Source organism: Salvelinus alpinus, chromosome 3, assembly GCF_045679555.1.
Source record: "Salvelinus alpinus chromosome 3, SLU_Salpinus.1, whole genome shotgun sequence".
NCBI classification, from domain to species: Eukaryota; Metazoa; Chordata; class Actinopteri; order Salmoniformes; family Salmonidae; genus Salvelinus; species Salvelinus alpinus.
The window spans coordinates 54,743,181-54,769,868 of NC_092088.1; the positions used below are offsets into that span (position 1 = coordinate 54,743,181).

At 42.4% G+C, this 26,688-nt stretch overlaps 1 protein-coding gene across 22 annotated transcripts in view; it reads right to left on the bottom strand.

The window, feature by feature from the left end:
- Positions 1-26,688, bottom strand: part of LOC139570971 (ankyrin-3-like) — a 235,444-nt gene that overhangs the window by 141,804 nt on the left and 66,952 nt on the right. For 16 of the 22 annotated variants that reach the window (XM_071393374.1, XM_071393368.1, XM_071393365.1 and 13 more), the window contains exon 1: positions 10,385-11,030. The exons of 1 other annotated variant lie outside the window; for it this stretch is intronic. In XM_071393374.1, coding sequence (XP_071249475.1) covers positions 10,385-10,504 — 120 coding nt within the window. In that variant the 5' untranslated portion in view covers positions 10,505-11,030. Of the gene's footprint in view, positions 1-10,384; positions 11,032-26,688 lie in introns of those variants that run through there. 5 more of the 22 variants (XM_071393380.1, XM_071393379.1, XM_071393375.1 and 2 more) reach the window with 4 other exon arrangements.

The following is a 26,688-nucleotide window of genomic DNA, read 5'->3' on the forward strand; positions in this document are numbered from 1 at the left end:
ACTTGCAATAACATCTGCTAAACACGTGTATGTGATCAATACAATTTGATTTCATTTGATCCTCTCTCTGTAGTTCCTTATACTATCTGTTCCTCCATTTCTCTCCTTTCTCTTGCCAAGTCTTTTCCTACATGTTCCTCTCCCTCTTTCCACACTCTTGCCCTTGCTATCATTGATTGATTCCTAACACAGGCCAGTGACCTCAGACGGCAATTGAACTCAAAGACAAACATAAATTCTGGTAATTGTACAGCCAAGGGAACCAAACATCCATCAAGCCTATTGAGACCATAGAACCAGTCTACACAGGCAATTTGTTTTGAACGACTGTAATAAAACATTTAAATAAAGTTTAACCTATACCACTCCTTTTAGTAAATGTACATACTCAATAACTGTCATTTCTTTGCAGAGAAAATTCTGTACCGTCATTTCTTGCATCGATTTCAGTGTGTTTTTTGCTGACTGTGACCTGCACCTCTTAAATACCACACCATCAAACAATAATTGCTGACTGTTGACAAGAGGCTCTGTAGCATGTTTTGAAAGTGCCTGTATTAAATAATTCAGCATCAAACATTAATAAGCATGAGTGCTTTGCTTTCTCTGTCTCTGTCTCAGGCAGATGCTGTTCCAACACGTGTGAGTATGCAACACAGCTGGTGAGGCTGGAGCTGGGCTGGGACTCTGTCTGAATGTGTTCAATGATGCTGGGCATTGTAATATGATACATTGTACTGTGTGTGTGTGTGTGTGTGTGTGTGTGTGTGTGTGTGTGTGTGTGTGTGTGTGTGTGTGTGTGTGTGTGTGTGTGTGTGTGTGTGTGTGTGTGTGTGTGTGTGTGTGTGTGTGTGTGTGTGTGGGCTCATTATGCGTAAATATGACATAAGGATGCATAATTTATACACAACAATGGTAATACCATTCCCACCTTGAAGCCATACTGAACCTTTTATTCACTGCCAATAGCCAAATGCACTACAGCACAGCAGTGGCGACCCACACATTTTTTGCAAAATAATGTTGTTTGGCATTAATACATGTCACACATCAGTTTGCAAACAATGTAAAAATAATATATATCATTGAGTTAATAAAGCTGCATCTGTTTTTTGTTTTCTTGAGTAAGGCAGCTCCAAAAGGCAGGTGTTTCAGCCTAGCTCTTTGCTTTCTGTGGTGGTGGGGCAAGCCAGCAGAAAATACGGAGTGTTGCGCCGTGAATGGCTCAGTGTTCTGTCACTCTGTCAGAGTCTAGGTGATGTGGGTAAGGCGGAGTCAGGCGCAGGACACAGAGATGAGTAATAATAGTAACTTTACTAAAAAATTATCTTCCAACAAGGAGAACGAAAATCCAGAATCACATAAACGAGACAACTGACAACAATAAACACGCACAAAACCATGATGGCTCCAGAGGGTTAAACAGGGAAATAATTCAAACGTAATGGGAACCAGGTGTGTACAATACAGACAAAACAAATGGAAAAAGAAATGTAGATCGGTGGAGGCTAGAAAGCCGGTGACGTTGACCACCGAACGCCGCCCGAACAAGGAGAGGCACCAACTTCGATGGAAGTCGTGACACACTCATGGGGACTTTACGTCACTGCCAAGTGTAAGAGCAGACCTATGAAAATTCTAGCCCTTCAACTGCTGCCATAGAAGTGCCCATTCAAGAAGGCTCAAGGTCATTGGCCACAGATAAAATGACGTCAAACCATGTTATATCTACAGTAGCTTTGATTGGACTGATCATGTCAACATCATACTTTCACAATCTTAGCTAGCAAGCTAGCAGTCATCATCATGAATGAAGTCGACAATCTACTGGCAAATCCTTTTTAATTCTTGTCATATGAAGAGTAATAATGAAGAGAAATTACAGATAAAATGTATCGGTGCTCATCGGTCATTGGGCATAAACATTACACAACAAGTTGGAAATCGCAAATTCAGCGAGTGGTTTGGAAGGAATCAGTGACAGTGGCTGTGTGGTCCCAAATCTGGGATTAAGGGGCTCTTTTCCAAGTTTAAAATGATAAACATTCAACATTGGCCATGCTGTCAATTAAGCATTTTTTGAGCCACGCTCAAAACAACTGTTAACTCGGAGGACAGCCACGCCACCTTTCTGTTTAAGTTAGCCGAGCAAAACAATGTGAGTCCAAAATGTATTGTATGCTGCTTCATAAATTATGTAATATGCCAGGGAGATATGTATAATGTAGCTAAGAAACTAATACTAAGTGTATGTTGTGTAGTAAGATGTTAGTAGTCCACGTGCCTCACCATAATAATTTGGTCTATTTCTTAATTTCGCCTACTGTTCTGACTGTTTTACTGTAGCCTATAACCTGTTTTAGAGGAATGTAATCATTGAATATTGTAAGAGCTTTCATTGTCTGTCTATATGCCCCCTTTATTTATCCTACGGTTCTAACTTGGTGTATAGGGAGAGCACTGTAAGAACGACCCATGTTCTGAATTCTGTCAGTGTACATTTCAAAAGTGCTGAATAAATAGATATATTGACTAACGTTACATCTGTCCTAACTCGCTCATTGTCTTCATCGATATTACGGATTGCCTCTTATCCGCTTGTCGTCCCCTTGTGCCATAGTTTGTACATCTCAATTGTTAGTAGAAACCACATTTGTTAAAGCAAGTCAGCCATATCAGCTATGTTTTTTTTAAAGGCAGTAAATGAGGCTGAATGAACTGTTTCGCTGCCAGACAAGGTTCCGCTGATAGCCAGGTGTAGCAGTTGTAAGATGTTGGGACTGCTGTTGGGACAGCTTTATGTAGGCCCTAACAGTTTTTGGCCACCGTTTGTAACGGCTGTTCTCCTCCTCTTCGCTTGAAGAGGAGGAGTAGGGATTGGACCAAAGCGCAGCGTGTTGTGAAGACATAATGCAGTTTATTAAAGTAAAGTCGAAACACGAAAACACTTAAACAAACTACAAAACAAATAAACGATGTAGACAGACCTGGACTTGATTGCTTACAAATAAACGAAGAACGCACGAACAGGAACAGACTACATACACGAACGACAAAACGAAACAGTCCCGTGTGGTAAACATACAGACACAGGAGACAACCACCCACAACAAACAATGTGAAACAACCTACCTTAATATGGTTCTCAATCAGAGGAAACGTAAAACACCTGCCTCTAATTGAGAACCATATCAGGCAACCCAATAACCAACATAGAAACACATAACATAGAATGCCCACCCCAACTCACGCCCTGACCAACTAAACACATACAAAAACAAGAGAAAACAGGTCAGGAACGTGACACTGTTATAGTGCATTTAATGTATTGTTTAGTGTTGTGTCGTGTCGTGTAGTGGCTTTGCTTGCATGCATTCCACTTTTATTTATTTTTTTGCCCCAAGATTTACATGCTAAAATTGCCACTGCAGCACAGAACAGCACAATATATTTTAGTGGGCAGTGCTATCCACTGCTTTTCTGTTTCTCCTCCTTTCACTGTACTCTCATGTGACACACATTTTAGAAATGTTAACATTTCCATGCAGAATCAAATTACCCCTCAACAAAGACTCTGTTCATTTCATGCTCAATTGCGTCCAAGAGAAAACATTATTTCTTTCCTGAGGGGTTGTTGTACACAAAACAAAGCTTTTGTCCATGCAGTGATACAGCAGTTTGTGTCTGAGACAAAGAGTATTCACACTCTATGCCATTCATTCTCTCAGAACATACAAAACCAGGTAACCATATAGTCTAAATCAATTCAGTTGTCCAATCAATTCAATTCAATTGTCCAATCAATTCAGTCAGTCTGGTATAGAGCAAGGCACCATAGATAGAATGGTAGAATGGACCCAGCTCTCTATTTCACATGATTTGTCAAGGACCCGTGAATAAGGTGGTACAAATATATAAAAAAGGAAACATCTATATGGATGTACTTTAAGAGTTGTCAAGTACTAGGAAGAACTGGGATCACAGAACCAAATAGAAAAACAAGCTCTCCATGTTTAAAATAGAACAAAGACTAACCAAATAAATGCTGAAACACTGGATGCCATTTATGTGAGACATACTGATTGTTGTGTGACACCAACACGTGGGGGTAAATAAGGGGGTAGCTGGAGAGACAGAATGCATTTTTCTCTAATCATCAATCTATGTCTTTAATCATCAATCTGTGTCTCTGAGAGAGCTGACTGTGGAGGAGTGTCTGCTCTGTGATTGTCATCTATCTGCCCACAACACAGCCCATTTCCAGACCATCAGGACACAGAGCCAGGCTCCGACTGGCTGACTCTGCCCACAAAGAGAGGCCTATTTCTGGGGACCAAGGATGGCCAGAGTGGGTGGTAGAACCAGGGTCTTAATAAAAGTTCAAATAATCAAATATAGGCCTAGAATCTAAACACTGTTCAAATGACACAAAAGATAGTGCATATCCTTTGGGATTTTTGTCATTATCTTGCATGGCTCTAGTAGAGATGTTTAGTTAAATATATTGTATTTATTCCCTCCGCCTTGTGGGATGACATAGATCGATTAAGAAGCCAATAACAGACACACACTGTCCATTACACACAATAGAGAGGAGGGGTTTGGCAGGAGAGCGAGGGGAATGGGGAGCATGGTCGAGGGTATGTGTGTTCTTGTGGGGGACGGGGATGGGAACGGGGGACGGGGGGGTTAAGAGCCTGATGGAGGAGGCCTGGCCTTGATACACAGCGGGGGATTAATGAGTGTGACGATGCCGGGCAGGGGGAAGAAAGGGAGGCTGTACAACACACACTCCAGTGCACATGCCCTGCTGCTATGGTTGGTGGTTGGCCCCAACTGGCTGGTGTGTGTGTGTGTGTGTGTGTGTGTGTGTGTGTGTGTGTGTGTGTGTGTGTGTGTGTGTGTGTGTGTGTGTGTGTGTGTGTGTGTGTGTGTGTGTGTGTGTGTGTGTGTGTGTGTGTGTGTGTGTGTGTGTGTGTGTGTGTGTGTGTGTGTGTGTGTACGTGTTTAACTATACTTGTGTGTGTGTGTGTGTGTGTGTGTGTGTGTGTGTGTGTGTGTGTGTGTGTGTGTGTGTGTGTGTGTGTGTGTGTGTGTGTGTGTGTGTGTGTGTGTGTGTGTGTGTGTGTGTGTGTGTGTGTGTGTGTGTGTGTGTGGACGTGTTTAACTATACTTGTGTGTGTGTATGTGTATGAGCGAGTGCATATGGGGGACAATCCTATTGAGAAGGGGGGTGGGGGATTGAGGGGCGAGTGGAGAAGGGGGGTTTGAGGGGCCGTGTCGGGAAGCGCAGGCAGGTTGTGGGGGAGGAGGTGGGCTTTAGCTTTTAGCTACTGTTGATGAAAGATGAGGACTCATCACTGCATTAATGTGTGTGTGTGTGTGTGTGTGTGTATTGTGTGGGGGTGGGAGCTCAACTCTTCAAATGCACAGCATCCCTATGGCACTTCAGCAGCCTACTCCTAATGCTTTCCTTTAGCTCTTCACTACCCATTTCTAGTCAGTTGTAATATTTCCTTTATCCCATTCTCTCCTCTCCTTTTCACCTTTCCAGATCGTCTCCTGTCCTGCCTTCTCATCTCCTCCATTCTTGCCCATGTCATCCCCATCTCTTTCTCTCTCTGTCTCTCGCTCTCTCTGAGTTCTATAAACACATCATCTCATGCCTTAGGATTGATTCTACAGTCGCCTACAGGATTGTATGTAGAGCAGCAATGGCTTCAAAGCAAGGCTATAATGATATTCTCCTTATAAGGCTCTAACCATACTGTCTGTCCTTAAATGTTTATAGTAAGTGGAATTTCTAATGCACATATTGCATTTCTAATGTAATAATGCGTAGCTGTTACTATGTAGGCTAAGAATGAAAGGATTATGCTATTCTGTTGCTATGTAGGCTAAGAATGAAAAGACTATGCTATTCTCTGTGAATTTGAACAAGAGGGAAAATGGCACGCTGATATGTCTTAATAAATTACTAGAGAATAATACAAGATAAATCTTGCCATTAAAGCTCTCATGTACAATCAAAGTCTGCTACGCCACACACCAAACTGAGAGATTCAGAGTTTATACACACAGCATAAGCATCTAGGCTAATGCTCAATACAGCCTCGGAGACAGACAGCCTCTATGAGAAAGAGCAGTAACAGACTACAGGACTACCACTGAGCTGAGAGAAGAGAGGAGGACGCCACTCACCTTCAAATGACCTTTAGGCCTAACATCTCTCTCTCTCTCTCTCTGTCTCACACTGTCCATCTCTGAGATGACACCCAGAACATGGTAGATTTTGACAATAACATGAAAGCTACACTGGAGCCTATTTTTTGCAGTAACATCCTCTGTGTTCTATTCCACTACACCAGACCCATTTCAATTCACTTCCAATCTCTAGTGTACCATAGAGATGACATGGGTTATGGTGTACCATGCCAGTAGTAGGACAAACATACCAGTCTTGTGTAGTCTCCAGTTACAGCTTTACACGACTGGGCCAATCGATCGATAATTACAACAATCACTATTATGGCGTCTCATAGGCCCTTGGAGACTGGATCTATTGCAGTGAGATAGATAGCCATTATACTGTAGATTGAAGGGTTGAGGACTATGGGTAACAGTCTACTGTTCGCCAGAAATAAATGGCTTAAGACTTTGGAGGTGCCAGCATATTGAATGCAACTGAACGAAAGCAATCAATGATCAGATCAAATAAAGTGTTGACTTTGTTTTAACCAGAATTGTTAAACTACACTAGCAGCGTAGATGTTCCTGAAAAGCAAAGCTGGGCAGAGGGTTTCAGTTTAGCAGTTTAGCATTTAGTTTGATGAGGGGCCTGCCCATTTGACTGATGAGTGCTTTCTCTAGGTCGCAACTGCACCCCTGGGACTGGTCCTGGATCAGCCGCAACACACACAGCAATTATCCTTTGGCGGGTTAAGGAAGGATCATTCTCTCTCTCCACATACTGTATCTCTTGTGTTAGATAAGGACTGTTCCTAAATCAGTCTGAATCTGAATCCTCTTACAGCAATAATTTATTTCGGATAAGGATGATAATTATCATTCATTCACGTTTTTGAGTAGAAGAAAGTGCTAGAGCCTACATCACATCACTTCAACATGTGGCCTGACAACAAAACCGGTGATGTTCCCATCAGGTAGATTAAATCATGCAGCACTGCTATGTAACAATTACGACCCGGCATTTGGCAGGATTTTTAAACTCACACTTCCCGGCAGCCATCTTGGTGACAATTGTGTAATACTGGGTGGTGTTCCTAATGCCAATCCAATTAGCTTAGGTATGCATGAGGTATGCATGAGGTATGCATGAGTGCAGAATTTATTAACCTCCATCTTTATGGACGGGTAGGGGGGAGGGGGAGGGGGAGGAGGGAAAGACAGGAACGACTGCTCGTTCTGCCTGACAGAGGAACGACTGCTCGTTTTGCTTGCCCCAAAACGGAGGGAAATGAATGAGAATAAGAGAGGGATAGAGATAGAGAGAGAGAGAGAGAGAGAGAGAGAGAGAGAGAGAGAGAGAGAGAGAGAGAGAGAGAGAGAGAGAGAGAGAGAGAGAGAGAGAGAGAGAGAGAGAGAGAGAGAGAGAGAGAGAGAGAGAGAGAGAGAGAGAGAGAGAGAGAGAGAGAGAGAGAGAGAGAGAGAGAGAGAGAGAGGTAAACAGAGAAAGAGAGAGAGGGGGAGGGTGGGGGAGACCCATTTTGTGAGAGAGGTAAACAGCGACAGAGAGAGAGAGGTAGACATAGAAAGAGAGAGAGGTAGACAGAGAAACAGAGAGAGAGAGAGAGAGAGAGAGGTAAACAGAGAAAGAGAGAGAGAGACAGACAGAGAGAGAGAGACAGAGAGAGAGAGAGAGAGAGAGAGAGAGAGAGAGAGAGAGAGAGAGAGAGAGAGAGAGAGAGAGAGAGAGAGAGAGAGAGAGAGAGAGAGAGAGAGAGAGAGAGAGAGAGAGAGAGAGAGAGAGAGAGGTAAACAGAGAAAGAGAGAGAGGGGGAGGGTGGGGGAGACCCATTTTGTGAGAGAGGTAAACAGCGACAGAGAGAGAGAGGTAGACATAGAAAGAGAGAGAGGTAGACAGAGAAACACAGAGATAGAGAGAGAGAGAGAGGTAAACAGAGAAAGAGAGAGAGAGACAGACAGAGAGAGAGAGACGAGAGAGAGAGAGAGAGAAAGAGAGAAAGAGAGAGAGAGAGAGAGAGAGAGAGAGAGAGAGAGAGAGAGAGAGAGAGAGAGAGAGAGAGAGAGAGAGAGAGAGAGAGAGAGAGAGGTAAACAGAGAAAGAGAGAGAGGGGGAGGGTGGGGGAGACCCATTTTGTGAGCTACACGTGCTCAGTCTGGTAAGAGGAGGATGAGTGCCTCCCATCATCCCTAAAGGCTGCTTCCTCCTAGGTCTCCTTTTCCTCTCTAACACCTACAGGAGTCTCTTCTTACTACTGTTGCTATTACCGAGCTCTAAGAGAATCTCTGAGATAATAACATTTTAAGTAAAGGGGTTATGATAACCTGTGTGATAAGGTAACAGTGACCCCTCCCTCCCCCTCCTTTGCTTCTAGTATAAGGTCTGGGCTTGATTTACCTGACCTCTCCCATGTTCCCCCTCACTGTGTCTGTGTCAGTAGGAGGTATCTCATTCACTGGTAGGCTGCGATACCCCCATGCACAGCATCTCCTTCGGCGGTGAGGAAGGGTAGTGGTCTCCTCACTGCCAAAAACAATCCAACAAACACCTCCACTCCATTAGGCCCATACAACACTGAGTGAAGGCTGATAAGAGAGGCAGGCAGGCTCCTCTGTCAGCAATTTCTCTCTCTCACCTTCTTTTTCTCCTCCTCCTCTCTCACTCCTTCTTTCTCTCTCTCCCAATCTCTCTCTCACTCCTTCTCTTTTTATCTCTCCCCTCTCTATCCTTCTCTTTCTCTCTCCCATCGGAGGCCCACCAGACAGGAGTACTGTAAACAACACAGGCTAAGCTCAGCCAAGCCCATAACGTAGAATAAAAACAGGATAGGCGATAGACTGGATGTTCTGAAGCAAAAAACAACTAGGCTAATACAGTAGTGTAAAAAAAGGAAAAGGGAAAGGTTTGAAGGTCCTGTGTGTTTGTTATTAGGCATGTGGTGTGTGTGCATTCAACACATTTCATTTCCGCTTATCAACAGAAGGAGCATATTAGGTGTTTATGCATTTGTTTGTGTATATGAAAGAGAAAGAGACAATGAGAGAGAGGAAAGAGAGAGAGAGAGAGAGATATAAAGAGAGAGAGAAAGTCACAGAGAGAAAGAGGGGGAAAGAAGCATGAGGACAGGACGAAGGGGAAACTGATTATCAGAGTAGAGCCTGCCAAACTTGCACCAATCAATAAATAAAGAAGAGCTCCCTCAGCCTCACATGAAATATGAGTCTTTATAATAACGATAATAATGTCTCCCATGGACATCAGGAACAAACACACTCTCAAACACACACACAAAGATTATGTACACAAAGATTATGTACACAATTAAAGAAGTTCAATCAGTCACCTAAAAGGTTTTTTGTTAAATAAATAATATTATCAGAAATGTAAAAAAGCCAACATTGTTTATGCTGGGGTCCAATAACATTATCTATGGACCATAATTAAAACCGACAGACCATTGACAATAAACGTCAGCCTTATTGAATAGATCTCATGGGTGAAATAATTGCATCCAGTCAACATCAAGCAGTGGATGCTTTACTCAAGACATATTCTAGCTATTTATGAACTCCAGCTATTTGTCCAGCAACACCACAGTGATGTGCGTACAGCAGGTAAAATAACAAGCATTAAAACACGTGTATCCTCCTCCATCATATGAAAAGCTTTGTCATCAATAAATGATATCAATACGCATTATCCATGGACGTCTGTACAGCCATCCAGCCTTACACAGATGCTCTCAACTGGACAACAACACAACCACATGCCCAGAACAGTACAGAACTCTTTGAATCACTAAGGAACCTGGAATAGTTTGGATCAGTACCATACCCCTGTCCACTTTAAAAGCTGTAAGATCAAGGTTTTTTGAATCAGCACACTAAGAGATGCAGATTTTGACGTAAGGCAGTGGTGGTGATGTTGTAGTATTTGGGGGAGCCCCGTGCTTATGCTGTAAATCAGACAATGCTGTTAGAAATTCCAAGTGTGACCTTATCACTGCGCACCACGAAGGCCCAGGCAGATACTTTACTAACAGGTGAAATTCAACAAGGTTACATGCACTCGAGCACACACTCAAACACACACATGCTGCATGTGCCTGTGTGTGTGTGCTGCCCATATAAACACAATGGGGATGTGGCTGAGCCGGGAGTCTCACTCCAGGGATAGTACCTTTCTCTTTTGTTCCCGGGACGCAAGTTTCTTAATTCTCCTTTTCTTTTCTTTCTCATCCTCGATAGCATTGACATCCACGTCCCGGTTCTTCTTCAATGCGGAGGCTGCGTGAGCCATGGCGGAATAAAAAACGGTAGAAATCCCAGGGAAGTGGAAGCCAACGATCTCAGAGAAAAAGATAAGGAAAGGGAAAAAGTGTAGGGTTCCGTCCTGACAAGGAGAGTGTCGGAGAATAAGGTTCCCTTCTCAGTTAGGGTGAAAAGATGAGAAACCAGCCCCTCCTGTGTCTGTGTCATCCACTATCAGTGTAGAGGTAGTGTATCTAGAAGCGAGAGAAGAGAAGCCGGATGGAGAGACAGCATCACCAGGCACAGAGGTGAAGAGGAGAGATCCAGTTACTACGGTAACCACCCTCTGTTTCTAGCTGTCCTCTTCACGTTCCCATCCTGGTCCATGGCGGCACCTGGGTCGGTGCTCCGCGTGGATCTGTGTGTGTGTGTGTGTGTGAGAGAGAGAGAGAGGGAGAGAGTGTGTGTGAGTGAGTGAGTGTCTGAATGGAGTGTGAGGGAGCCAGCTGGGGTAGGCAGGGACGGGGAATGTGAGGGAGAGTGCGAGTGTGTGTACGGCTGTGAGTGTGTGTGTACTTCCCCCAACCCACTAGCTGGAAGTGCCCAAGTGAGAGATGGGATAGGGGAGACAGTGTAGATGATGGAGGGGGAGGTGGGATGGCCCTGATGGTAGTTTTCTGTCCCTCACACACACACACACACGCACACACGCACACGCGCGCGCGTGCGGTGGTAGGAGGGGGAGGAAGTAAAAGACCTATCCAATCATATTCAGAGCTGAGCCTTTTTTTCAATTTTACTCTATTATTGTGCAAAAGATGGCTGATTGTATAGCTTTGGAATACTAACTGCTGTCTGTGTCTTTTTAAGAATGACAACAATAACTTTTATTGGGTCATACATTATCAGAACGAAAGGAGAAAAGGTCCGAATCACCGACATACTAATGCTTATGCCGAGAGAAAACAAATGAATGAAAACTGGTTTCCTTTTCCCCCTATACCAGTTCTTCAAATGTGCTGATACAATAACTGAGATTCTTTGTCCCTACACTGTGGTCATTATGCCATCTGAGGCCAGTGCCATTTTGATGGAGGGTGAAATGGGATCAGGGGACCTTTTGTTTCACCAAACATAATGGCTCTTTGTTGAAAACAGAGACAGAGAAAGAGGGAGGAAGGGAGAGAAAAGGAAGAAAGGAGGAGGATATCCAAAGCAGTGTAAGAGACAACTTTAGACTGGGTTCGATTTTTCAGGGAGAGAAAGTACAGAAACATGTTATTTACAATGTCATTCAGGTCCACTGCTCACATCAAACATGGCAACGTGGAAAAGGGAACGGCCATCTTTGTTTTCTCTGTCTTTGCTTCAACACCTGAGCGCTTGCGCCCCGGTCCTTCACCGGCGCATGCCTGGCTGTTTCTGCCTTTGCTTTTGTGTGTGTGTGACCGTATGTGTATTTGAGAGGAAGAGTAGAAAAGAGAGAAAATAATCATCCCTCTTTCTTGTCAGGAAGAGGGCTGCCACACACACAAGGGACACATAACAGGTTTATTCTCCGGACACCAGCCATGTAATGATATGAGTGTGAAATCCCTTTTTCTTTTTCTTTTATCCCTTTCTCTTTTTATAGCGACGCAGACACCAGCTTCAGGGGCGCGGCCCTAGCTCCCCATCATACATCAGGGGGTGTCACATTATGCCACATTATCATGTTGTTGCTAGGCGAGGACCAATGGTGTTGCTCGGGGTGGCTGGTGGTTGAGGAGCACAGAAATGTAACAACACCAGTTGGGGGGTGTATGTAGGAAATCACAAGAAAACCAACCACCATTCCTAAAAATCCTTTCTCAATGAGAAGCATGCAGAGAGACAGAGAGAAAAGGAAACGTTTCCCTGTGGATAAGAAAAGATCATCCATACAATGAAAAGCTTGTGCTGGAATGATATCTGAGACATAAATATAATTTGTACTCATATGTTGTAATATATAGCCTTTCAGTATGTCATATAACAGCCTATCATTGTAAAGAGGAATATTGAGAAATGCTTGCTAAGTGCGTACAACATCCATAACCATTAGACAGACCCATATTCAGTGGTCAAAGTCACATAGAAGGGCTCCAATAGTCCCAATAGCTTTTGCTGTCATCAGACTAAATGTGTCCACTGTCCAGATTAAAACAACCTTGGGCAGAGCTGGCTTGATTCCAGTGATGGACTTTTAATAGACCCATTTCACCTTCACTCTAAGCAACAAACCATATCAATACAGCTACTGAACTGAAGAGTTTTAATTGAACAGTAAACGACTCAACAACAACAATACAGGAAATAGGCTACTTGCTGCTTTGTGCAAATCGATTAGGCTATGCCATGTCTTGCCAGGTTAACGACAAGTTACTAACAGCTAAATATCTCTATGACAAAAAAAGGTTCATTTGATGTAAAGACAATCTTTAAAAAATGATCTACTCTTACTGAAACACGTCCCTCGAAGAGTGACAGCTGTGTTTAGTCCCTAGCTTGCTGTCTCTCTTATGTTTTGTTCATCATGAATGCGTGTGATTGCTCCCCTGGGTGTAACAGAAGCGTTCCCTGTTCCCTGTGTTCAGTCTTATTGACCTTTTGACCTCCACAGCCACAACATTTTGTACTAGTGACACCAAGCACACAGCCTCAGACAAAGACGGCAACACTGTGCATCCGTTACAGACTGAAGTAGGTCGAAGTGAGGTTAAGAGACATTCTCTAAATAGAAAGTGGTGATGACTGCATTCAAAGGCATAAAGTTTGTTTCTGACACTGAATATGTTTACAAGGTCTAATTGAGGGAAAGAAGCAAAGGTTCCCTGGTCAAATGCCAGAACTCTCACAGCAAAAAGCTAGAGGAAGATACCGGAGTCGTTTACACCTGCTCCATGGGCCCTTTACTGTGACAAGTTTCCTTTGTCTTTGGAAGGAAATCATTATGTCAATATTGTGGTAACTCCATTGTACAACCCGTGTATCCATAACAACTCTGTTTCTCAAGGACAACAATGTAGGGTGTAAGGCTATTCCTCAGATACTCACCAAGTTAAACTTAAAGTGCTCTTAAAGTGCACTTGAATATTGCCATACATTTCAGAATTAATTGAAAATTAAACCCACTAAAAGTTTGATTAATTTAAATAATTCCATTCAGTTGCAATAAAATATATCGCTGCAAGCAGGAATGAACAGGGTTCACAGAAAGGACACAAGATCATTTGGATATCAAAGCAAGCCTCTGTCATGTAGGAACTATCTTCCTTTATACTGTATGTAATCAGTGAAAGCATTACCATATTTATCTCTCAATACCACAAAGATGACCCAAGTGAAGTTTAGTCAACATTTTAGTCATTTAGCAGACACTGTAATCCAGAGCGATTTACTGGCACAATTAGGGTTAAGTGCTTTGCTCAAGGACACATCTACAGCTTTTTCACGTTGTCGGCTTGGGGATTCAAGCCAGCAACCTTTCGGTTACTGGCCCAACGCTTTTAACCTCTATGCTGGTACACCTAGTCTAGTCTAGTGCTGTAGGTTGGTTATTTTTGAATGCAGGTAATCATTCTCAAATTCACTAGAGGCAAATTTATTGAGTCTATATACCAAATCTGGAGTCAATCTGATTCATGGTTCATGAGAAGAAGATTACGAAAGTATTTTTATCATTAGCATATGTGCTAACATGCATCTATAGGTACAGTGTGGCCATATTTGAATGCAGCAACAACAAAAAATCTCAAAACAAGAAATCCGATGTTTCTATGTCAAACGGTTTTGTTATATTTCAGTCTTCTGTGATGTTAATAAAGTGTAATATTGGGATACAAACAAAAAAATGTAATCTCTATATCTGATATGATACAGGTGTCTTCTTTTTTAAGCCCATAACCATGAGTGAGGTGTGTACTTTTTTTTGGTGAGGTGTATACTTTCAAAGTAGATTTGTTTAAGACTACCAAGAAACATTCTGTGTGACCCTGAGTTAGCCCACTACAGTAAAAGGTTAAAGACTGACGTAAATGAAGTTACACAATAAAATAACAATAACGAGGCTATTTACAGGGGTTACCGGTACCGAGTTAATAATGTGTGGGGGTACAGGTTAGTTGAGGTAATTGAGGTAATATGTACATGTAGATAGGGGTAAAGTGACTATGCATAGATAATAAATAGCGAGTAGCAGCAGTGTAAAAAAAAAAGGGGGGGGTTCAATGCAAATAGGGTGGGTAGCCATTTGATACATTGTTTAGCAGTCTTATGGCTTGGGGGTAGAAGCTGTTAAGGAGCTTTTTGGACCTAGACTTGGCGCTCTGGTACTGCTTGCCGTGCGGTAGCAGAGAGAACAGTCTTTGACTTGGGTGGCTGTAGTCTTTGACAATTTTTTGGATCTTCCTCTGACACCACCTAGTATAGAAGTCCTGGATGGCAGAAAGCTTGGCCCCAGTGATGTACTGGGCCGTACCAGGCGGTGATGCAACCGGTCAGGATGCTCTCGATGGTGCAGCTGTAGAACCTTTTGAGGACCTGGGGACCCATGTCGAATCTTTTCAGTCTCCTGAGGGGGAATATGCGCTGTTGTGCCCTCTTCACGACTGTCTTGGTGTGTTTGGACCATAATAGTTTGTTGGTGATGTGGACACCAAGGAACTTGAAGCTCTCAATCTGCACCACTACAGCTCCGTCGATGTGAATGGGGACGTGTTCGACCCTCCTTTTCCTGTAGTCCACGATCAGCTCCTTTGTCTTGCTCACGTTGAGGGAGAGGTTGTTGTCTTGGCACCACATGGCCAGGTCTCTGATCTCCTCCTTACAGGCTGTCTTATCGTTGTCGGTGATCAGGCTTACCACCGTTGTGTCGTCAGCAAACTTAATGATGGTGTTGGAGTCGTACTTGACCACGCAGTCGTGGGTGAACAAGGAGTACAGGAGGGGACAAACTTCTGAGGGGCCCCCGTGTTGAGGATCAGCATGGCAGAAGTGTTGTTGCCTACCCTTACCACCTGGGGGCGGCACGTCAGAAAGTCCAGGATCCAGTTGGAAAGGGAGGTCTTTGGTCCCAGGGTCCCTAGCTTAGTGATGAGCTTTGTGGGCACTGTGGTGTTGAACACTGAGCTGTAGTCAATGAACAGCATTCTTACATAGGTGTTCCTTTTGTCCAGGTGGGGAAGAGCAGTGTGGACTGCAATTAAGATTGCATCATCTGTGGATATGTTTGGGCGGTATGCGAATTGGAGTGGGTCTAGGGTTTCCGGGATGATGGTGTTGATGTGAGCCATGACCAGCCTTTTAAGGTACTTCATGGCTACAGATTTTAGTGCTACGTAGCGGTAGTCATTTAGGCAGGCTACCTTGGCATTCTTGGGCACAGGAACTATGGTGGTCTGCTATGAAACATGTAGGTATTTACATGCTCTGAGTACACATCCTGGTAATCTGTCTGTCCCCGCGGTCTTGTGAATGCTGACCTGTTGAAAGGTCTTACTCACATCGGCTACAGAGAGCGTGATCACACAGTCGTTCGGAACAGCTGGTGCTCTCATGCATGCTTCAGTGTTGCTTGCCTTGAAACAAGCATAAAATGTATTTGGCCCGTCTCATTATGGTTCATGAGAATATTTTTTCAAAGGTTTTCAAACATTTCCAAGATGGAGGATATATACACTGAACAAACATATAAATGCAACATGTAAAGGGTTGGTCCCATGTTTCTTGAGCTGAAATAAAAGATCCCAGGAATGTTCAATACGCAAAACAAACCGCATTTCTCTCAAATGTTGATCACAAATTTGTTTACATCTCTGTTAGTGAGCATTTCTCCTTTGCCAAGATAATCCATCCACCTGACAGATATGGCATATCAAGAAGCTGATCAAACAGCATGATCATTACACTGGTGCACCTTGTGCTGGGGACAATAAAAGGCCACTCTAAAATGTGCAGTTTGTCACACAACACAATGCCACAGATGTCTCAAGTTTTAAAGGAGTGCGCAATTGGCATGCTGGCTGCAGGTATGTCCACCAGAGCTGTTGCCAGATCATTTTATGTTAATTTCTCTACCGTAAGCCACCTCCAGAGTCATTTTAGAGAACTTGGCAGTACATCCAACAGGCCTCACAACCGCAGACCACATGTAACCACGCCAGCCCAGGACCTCCACATCCGGCTTCTTCACCTGCGGGATCGTTTGAGACCAGCCACCTGGACAGCTGATGAAACTGAGGAGTATTTCTGTCTGTAATAAAGCCTTTTTGTGGGTGAAAACTTATTGGCTGGGCCTGGCTCCCCAGTGGGTGGGCCTATGCCCTCCCAGGCCCACACATGGATGCGCCCCTGCCCAGTCAAGTCAAATCCATAGATTAGGGCTTAATGAATTTATTTCAATTGAATAGTTTCCTTATATGAACTGTAACTCATTAAAATCATTGAAATTGTTGCATGTTGCGTTTATATTTTTGTTCAGTATATAAGGTTTCATGCCTTTAAGTCAAATGGGGTAGTGGATATGAAGGTTTAAGAGAGATTGCTTATAACAGCACCACCATAGGCCAATCAGTGACATTCTTTTTTACCAAGTTATTCATGGCCTCTAGTTTATGTGCCAAATTAGAAAAAAAGTTACCACTCTCTGCTTGAGTTATTTGACCATGTCAAGGAAAAACTGCTTTGCTGTGAACTAGGGGTTCATTTCATAAGTGAAATGGCTATTTTTGTGACACACTATTTTTTGTGGTCACTGACTTTTTAAGTCAACTACATAACGAGAGAAACAGCAAATTTTGCTCTCTGTGAAACAAGGTACTTTTTGTTCTTTGTCTATTCTCTGAGTCCCTCTAGTGGTCAATGGTGCAAACAGGCTGGCAAATAATAAATGTTCTCAGTATGTAGGCTACAGTCACTGCTGCCAGATTATGTTTTTGCCTTTGATATCCAGGAAAGCATTGAAGTTCTACACACTCAGTATTTTTGATTAAAGTATGATAAAAATGTTTATAATAGTCTTTGGATTGGGCTTCTCTACAGAACTCTTTAATGAATTAGTTTGGCTAACAGATTCAACTGTTGGCTGCACACAACCAAATGCAACTCAGGTATGCTGTAATTATAGCTCTGGTCTGAATGGACCACCAGCCACAGAGTAAAGCAGCAGTCGAGGTAAAGAGTTCGAAGGTGAAAGGTTAGTTAGCTTGGACCAAGATCCACTTACACATTTAACTATTCTGACCTGAATGGCTTTTCAGATTGGTGGAAAAAGAAAATAAAGCATGAGAAAGAAAAAAAGGCTCAGCGAATGACAGGAAAAGACATAAGATAAATAAATAAAAAACAGAAAAAAAAGGAGACATAAATAAGAGGCAGATGAAAATGAAGGGAACAAAGAAAAAGAGTACAGAGAGAGGGAGGGAGCGAGAGAGGGGGGGGGATCAAAATCTAGGCTAATCAAATCTCAGTCAGCCCAAACTCTCTGGTGCAACAATTGCAGTTATGTTGGATAAATGATGTAGAAACATTCAGGCAATCTCCTTGCTGAGGGTTTTCCCATGATTAACACTTCCACTGTGGTCATCTGGAACTAGATATAGGTCAGGGTCCACTCAAGTGGTTCATCTCCTGGAGTCCATTCTTAGTTTTATACATCTTATTGTAAAGTCTCCATTTGGAAAGGCTTACATGAATAATGCAATTGAAATTTAACCCAGTTAAAAGCCAGTAACCTACCTAAATGTGTGTCACAATTGGTCCCTTTGAAATCAGACCAAAATGTATTTCCCAGGTTTCCCCACAGAGGGGCAGTTACACAGTATACACACAGCCGCTGTAGTCAGCTCCTCAGATAGGGAGGATACATTCTGTTTGTCAGTGACAATGACAGTCTGACATTCAGGTCAGAGTGGTTAAAGGTGTAAGCGGATCTAACAGTGCTGAGCTGAGGTCCAACCTACACTAGACTGTCAGCATCCAGGATCAGAACTAACCAACTGTTGTATAGCCTAATTATCCCAAGGGATAATTCAAGATAATTATCAAATGTAAACATTGGTGGTTGCTCTAAGAGAAATAGTATACCTGAATACCTAATACCTGGACCTCAGCTCAGCACTGTTAGATCAATGAGATGAAACAAGCACTCGGCTTCAGTTGATGAATAACTATTGAGCATTTCTCTGAACTTCAAATAACAGGTTTAAAAATGTATGATTCCATCCTGTTTCAGACTGATAACCTAGTGCCAAGGGCGATTGAAGCATTCTTACCATCAAAATAAATGCATAACATAACAGCAGAGTCCTTAGATGTAGTTGTAACCTACACGACATGGAGTTCACTATTCGTTTTTTTTTGCAATAGTCTCAGACAATGCATGGGACATAATCCTTTCTCTTTCACATGAAAATGCCTAAAGAAGGCTCTCAGGATGAGATCATTCTGATGAGAAACCATCAGGGTGTATTAAAACACAAGTCATTACCACAGAAGTCACATCCTAATGATGATCATAAAGAGGATTGTCTGATTGCTTTTCAACTGGAGTCAGAAAAACAAAATGACAGAAGCTGTCAGGCAAGAAGCTGAGTTTTTTTTAATAGATAGAGGATGGAGCGAGAGAGAGAGAGAGAGAGAGAGGAGTGAGCTCAGGCAAGCTGAATGTGGACCAAATGGCCACAGGGGTGTGAGGGGTGCGATGGGCAGGTTGAAGGGTACAGTGGTCAACCCCACCACTCCAGCCACTCACGACCCTGACCAACACCCCAGGGGAGAGCTGTTTACCCCTGCATTCAGGTACCTCTCGGAGAGCATTTCTCCATGGCAACTGGTCTCTACAGTATGACAACAGTCACAAAGTAAACAGTCACAAAACACCAGAGTCACTGTGGGGACCAGGCACTGTCGCCAGGGTACTCCAGAACCTTTTCACAAAGGAGCAGTAGGCAAACAATGGTTGCCATGACAATCCAAGCCCAATTTGGCCATTACCACCTCAGTTCCACTGTGTGGAATCCATATTAAAACTGAGCCCAGTCCAGTCTATCCGTCAAGTTGCTGTAGAAGTACAGCTAGCATTCTTCAACAATCAGCAATGCATCTGTTATGCAAATACTATTCAGGAAAATATTTATTTTGAGTATACCGAAAATGTTTCAGACAATCAATTCATACAGTAGAATACTGTTGTTCAGACAGGCCTTTGTAAACAGTCACACTGTAGGGAACAGTTTATTGCAATGGGGAGGATGCCACATGCTATGCAAATGCATTCATTTTGAATTGATAACTGAAGTTGGTAGGTACATGACATAATGCAAAATGGTGCCGATTTTAGCCACACTGCACTGAGTTTTGGAGGCACATCAAACACAAGCAGAGCACAGCACCTTCCTCTTTGCGTACTGTGCATAGCACAAGTCACTAGCACCATATGTGTGTGCCCATCAGTGGGTCGCAATGCCATATGCCTTTTTCTGCTGGTGTAATGCTTTCTCTGTGCCAATCATCCCCCTGCTTATGGATGGGACTCTTCATTTGTACGAGTTAGGAATGGTGTGTGTGTGCCTAAATGTGTGTTTGAAAGTGTAAACACATGCTTATTTGACAAATGAATGTATTCACGTTTATGCCAGTGTTTGTGCATGATTGCAGACATTTAGTTTGTGAGAGTGTGTGTTTGTGAAAATGTGTGAGCGTGTGTGCGTGAATTAGTGCGAGTGTACTCTTACCAAATCTATTACTCTTATAAGCTTGCTTAAGCCAGTGGCCAGTGGAATATCTGGAGTTCAGTTTCCCATCACAATGGGATCACAGAGTGGTGACAAGTCAAGAGACCTCGGGGAGCCTCTCTCTCTCCCTCCCGCTCCCATTCTCTCCCGTATCAGTGTATCAGCACATAGCAAACAGCTGGGCAGCACTGCAGGGACACAGAGAACTCCTGAACTACACACACACGCTTATGCGCATGCACATGGGCACACACACAGCTTTTTATATGTGAATTTTCACACACACTCAAGCCCCCTCCTGTACCATTTACTCCTCTCCATAGAGGAAAGGTCATCTCCCATTAAGGTTGTGTTGGGGTGACGTTATTAGACTAACAGTTGAAAACAGAAGTTGGGTGTATCTAAAGATTTCACTTTGAAGTTTATTTATATATATATATATATACAGTGGGGCAAAAAAGTATTTAGTCAGCCACCAATTGTGCAAGTTCTCCCACCTAAAAAGATGAGAGAGGCCTGTAATTTTCATCATAGGTACACTTCAACTATGACAGACAAAATGAGAAGAAAAAAATCCAGAAAATCACATTGTAGGGTTTTTAATGAATTTATTTGCAAATTATGGTGGAAAATAAGTATTTGGTCAATAACAAAAGTTTATCTCAATACTTTGTTATATACCCTTTGTTGGCAATGACAGAGGTCAAACGTTTTCTGTAAGTCTTCACAAGGTTTTCACACACTGTTGCTGGTATTTTGGCCCATTCCTCCATGCAGATCTCCTCTAGAGCAGTGATGTTTTGGGGCTGTTGCTGGGCAACACGGACTTTCAACTCCCTCCAAAGATTTTCTATGGGGTTGAGATCTGGAGACTGGCTAGGCCACTCCAGGACCTTGAAATGCTTCTTACGAAGCCACTCCTTCGTTGCCCGGGCGGTGTGTTTGGGATCATTGTCATGCTGAAAGACCCAGCCACGTTTCATCTTCAATGCCCTTGCTGAAGGAGGTTTTCACTCAAAATCTCACGATACATGGCCCCATTCATTCTTTCCTTTACACGGATCAGTCGTCCTGGTCCCTTTGCAGAAAAACAGCCCCAAAGCATGATGTTTCCACCCCCATGCTTCACAGTGGGTATGGTGTTCTTTGGATGCAACTCAGCATTCTTTGTCCTCCAAACACGACTAGTTGAGTTTTTACCAAAAAGTTATATTTTGGCTTCATCTGACCATATGACATTCTCCCAATCTTCTTCTGGATCATCCAAATGCTCTCTAGCAAACTTCAGACGGGCCTGGACATGTACTGGCTTAAGCAGGGGGACACGTCTGGCACTGCAGGATTTGAGTCCCTGGCGCCGTAGTGTGTTACTGATGGTAGGCTTTGTTACTTTGGTCCCAGCTCTCTGCAGGTCATTCACTAGGTCCCCCCGTGTGGTTCTGGGATTTTTGCTCACCGTTCTTGTGATCATTTTGACCCCACGGGGTGAGATCTTGCGTGGAGCCCCAGATCGAGGGAGATTATCAGTGGTCTTGTATGTCTTCCATTTCCTAATAATTGCTCCCACAGTTGATTTCTTCAAACCAAGCTGCTTACCTATTGCAGATTCAGTCTTCCCAGCCTGGTGCAGGTCTACAATTTTGTTTCTGGTGTCCTCTGACAGCTCTTTGGTCTTGGCCATAGTGGAGTTTGGAGTGTGACTGTTTGAGGTTGTGGACAGGTGTCTTTTATACTGATAACAAGTTCAAACAGGTGCCATTAATACAGGTAACGAGTGGAGGACAGGTCTGTGAGAGCCAGAAATCTTGCTTGTTTGTAGGTGACCAAATACTTATTTTCCACCATAATTTGCAAATAAATTCATAAAAAATCCTACAATGTGATTTTCTGGATTTTTTTCTCTCATTTTGTCTGTCATAGTTGAAGTGTACCTATGATGAAAATTACAGGCCTCTCTCATCTTTTTTAAGTGGGATAACTTGCACAATTGGTGGCTGACTAAATACTTTTTTGCCCCACTATATATCATATATATATATATATATATATATATATATATATATATATATATATATATATATACACAGTACCAGTCAAGTTTGGACACACCTACTCATTCCAGGGTTTTTCTTTATTTTTACTATTTTCTACATTGTAGAAAAATAGTGAAGACATCAAAACAATGAAATAACTCATATGGAATCATGTAGTAACCAAAAACCTGTTAAACAAACCAAAATATATTTAATATTTTAGATTCTTCAAAGTAGCCACCCTTTGCCTTAATGATGTCACAACAAAACTGATTGGCTCAAACCCATTAAGAATGAAAGAAATTCCACAAATTAACAAGGCACACCTGTTAATTGAAATGCATTCCAGGTGACTACCTCTTGAAGCTGGTTGAGAGAATGCCAAGAGTGTGCAAAGCTGTCATCAAGGCAAAGGTGGCTACTTTGAAAAATATAAAATATAAAAAAATGTGTTTAACACTTTTTTGGTTACTACATGATTCCATATGTGTTATTTCATAGTTTTTATGTATTTACTATTATTCTACAATGTAGAAAATAGTCAAAATAAAGAAAAACCCTGGAATGAGTTGGTGTCTCAAAACTTTTGACTGGCACTGTGCATTTATACATACACACAAATAAAATAAAAATATCACAACATAACATCCCTTCCCTCTCACACCTTCTTATATCCCCTGTTGGCCAAAATTCTTACTCCTGATAAATAGAAGGCAACTGTTCAAAAAAGGAAATTAAAGGCTGCCATCTCAAGAAAAGTTATCAGTACAACCCTCTCAAAGTGTATACATTTCTTTCTAAGTGTAGAAAAGACATTAAATGTTTCAACGAGGATGATACAGTGGGAGGTTTGGAAGATTTCCAATTAAACAAGATCTGCCAGCGGGCTATGAGGGAAGCAAACGCTACAACGTCTGCTATACCTTTAGTGAGACTAGGCAACAAAGATGGAGCTCCTTTGATAGCTATATTTAATATTTAATATAGCTATCAAAAGACAAGGCTGCAGGTCAATATCTACAATTTCAGAGAGAGTATTAACAAAGGATGACCAATACTCAGACAGCTTAGAACATTAATGAAACATATGGGTGTGGTCTGCCGGAGTGATTTAACATCTATCACGTCATTTGTGTCTGGAAGGAATTTACTACGTTTTTCTTTGGTGTAGTGAATTCTGTGCAAGACCTTGAACTGAATGAAACTTAACCGAGCACACGGGAATGTGGAGTTAACCCTAAGAAGGGCCTCCTCCCACCAGTCTTCTGTAAGGTCAAGTTCACTACACCAGTCTGTCTTGATTTTGTTTATTGGAGAGGGTTCAGAGGAAAGCATAATGTCATATAATCTAGGAATCAGACCTTGCCGAATCCACGGCAGGGACAAAATATCTTCTAGCAACGTCTTGGGAGGTAGTTGAGGAAAGGTGGGAAAATGAGAGGGAACACAGTTACATGCATGAAAATAGCAGAAAAGATTTGAATGAGCAAGATTATATAATTTGGTTCCGAGATAATTAAAACTGGCAAACTTCCCATCTAAAAACAAGTATTTGAAACATACCAATCCTCTCTCTTGCCACTAAACAAAAGCCCGGTGGTGTTTGGAGGGTAAAAAAAGGTGGTTGTTACAGATAGGGCTTAGAAGAGAAGGGGCAGAAAGTCTAAAATGTTGACGAAATTGTCTCCAGATTTTCAAAGTAGAGTGCACAATAGGGTTTCCAGTAAACTTTGAAGAACACAAGGACAGTGGGGCACAAGTAAGAGCAGAAAGGAAGGATGATTGGCAGGAGTGTGCTTCTAATGAGCACCATACCGTAATCTTTTTCATATTGGCTGCCCAATAGTAAAGCAGTAAATTTGGAAGCGCCAATCCTCCATCTTGTCTCCTTCTTTGAAATATTGCTCTACATATCCTAGGTCCCAGATAAAATGACTGATGAGCCTATCCAACTTGGTAAAAGAAAAATTCGGAAGACATTGAAAAAGGTATAGAAACCTAGGTAAATATTCATTTTAACAGATTGGATTCTGACAGCTAAGGAGAGAGGAAGACTATCCCAGCGTTGTAAGTCTGATTTAACTTGTGTGACTAGACTTGCAAAGTTAGTTTTATGGAGGGTAGCCAGACAATGTGTTATATTCACACCTAAATAGGAAAAACCAGAGGGTGACAGACGGAAAGGCAGGGATCCAGGGGAAATTTGCTTGGCAGCGGGGTTGATCGGAAAACATTCACATTTCTAAATGTTCAATTTGTAACCTGAGAATGATCCAAATGTGTTTAAAATATGCAGTATGTTATCGACAGAGTTCACAGGGTTAGTGATATATAATAGTAGATCATCTGCCTTCAGTGACACTGTGTTCTTCACCAGCTCGGTGGATTCCAGTGAATCATGATGATAATTTTAAGGCCAAGGAAAGTGGTTCGATCACAAGTGCATAAAGGAGTGGGGACATAGGACACCCTTGACGGGTCCCTCTGGAGTGTACGCTAGCCGTAGGAGCAGAATAGAGCAGATGTATCCATGAGATGAAATTGAACCCAAAACCAAATCTTCCCAAATTCTGAACTAAATAATCCCACTCCACCTGGTAAAAAGCCTTCTCTGCATCAAGAGAAACAACAATTTCAGGGTCTGGAGAGACAGAAGGAGATAATATAATGTTCAAAAGACGGCGTACATTGGAAAACAGTTGTTGCCCTTTGACAAAACACATTTGATCATCAGATATGACATCCTGAAGGCAGGGTTCCAACCGACATGCTTGAACCTTAGCTAATAGTTTAACATCAGCGTTCAAAAGTGAAATAGGCCGATGTCCACCACATTCTGCCGGATATTTATCATTCTTGAGTGAAAGAGAGATGGAGAATTGAGTTGGCGTTGGGGGAGAGAGATTTTTTAAATAAAAATCGACGAGGAAGCCATCGGGGCCTGGGGCCTTGCCACTTCGCATTAACTTTAGACCCTTTGTTATCTCATCTAGATGCAGAGGGTTAACCAGAACTTTACTTATGTTCATATCAATGGATGGAATATCCAAGTTATCTAAAAAGTTGTCAATAGCCGTATTATCTGATGGGGGTTCGGGTTTGTAGAGGTTAGAATAAAATGACACAAAAGTTGAATTCATATTAGAGGGATTACTTGTAAGATTACGGGAAGAGTCATATACCTGAGAGATAAGATGAGATGCTGACTGGTGTTTAAGTTGGTGTGCCAAAAGGCGGCTGGCCTTGTCACCATATTCGTAGTACGTCCCCTTTGTTCGTTGCAACAGAAACTCTGCTTTATCAGTGGAAAGCAGATTAAAATGAGTTTGAAGTTTTCGCCTTTCTGCATATAATTCAGGGGATGGTGAAGTTGAATATTGCCGGTCTGTTGCCAGGACTGAGTCCAACAGTTCTTGACATTTCAGTTTTCTTTATTTGACATAATGAGCATTGTAATACAGCTTTGAAAGTCTCCCAAAGAAGAGAGCTGGAGGTGTCATCATTTTTATTTGTTTGAATGAATACATCTATGTTGGTTGAAATAAAGTCACAGAATTCTTTTTTAGACAATAGGGCCATGTTAAATCTCCAATTCGACTGTTTTTTTGCGTTCGGAGTAAGAGCTAAGACCAGAATAAGGGGGGAATGGTTCAAAATTACTATAGCAGAATATTCAGCAGTTTTAACTGAGGGGAGAAGGGCTCTATCTAAAAAAAAAAGTAGTTTATGCTTAGGTAGGCTTGAAAAGTAGGAGGTCCTTTCTGACAGGGTGGAGGAAGCGCCATGGATCAACACAACCTATTTGGGTCATAAATGTAGAGAGAGCTTTTGCTCTGGGATTAGACCGGTCGAGTCTTGGTTCAATAACACAGTTAAGGTCCCCGCTGAAGACAAGGCGGTGCGTATCAAGATTAAGGAGACAGGCTAAAAGAGATGTTATAAATCTAGTGTCATCCCAGTTAGGGGCGCAAACATTCGCAAGTACTACAGAGGTCTGGAAGAGGGTGCCAGTAACTATTGTATACCATCCTCCAGGATCTGAAATTATCTGTGAGGGTGAAAACGGTACTCTTTTGTCTTCCCCTGGCTTTGCCGTTAAAATTAGAATGAAAAACCTGTCAAACCCATGCTTCACGCAATCTAGTATGGTCATTAACACGTAGGTGCGTTTCTTGAAGTAATGTGATATCAGCATTCATGCTCTTCAGATGTGAAAATACTCTGGAGCGCTTAATTTACCTCCCACAACCCATGTATGTTCCTTGTCACCAGTCTGATTGGAAGCCCCAAAATATCATCCTGACTTGTTGTTGAACTAGACATGAATCCTTATAAAAGGAGAAGTCAAATGAAAAAGAAAGAGGAAAAAAGAGATTGAGAGAGGAGCAGCATTAAAAAAAACATTTGAATAAAAAAAACTTGAATCCTTTAGAGAAACAGAAACGGAG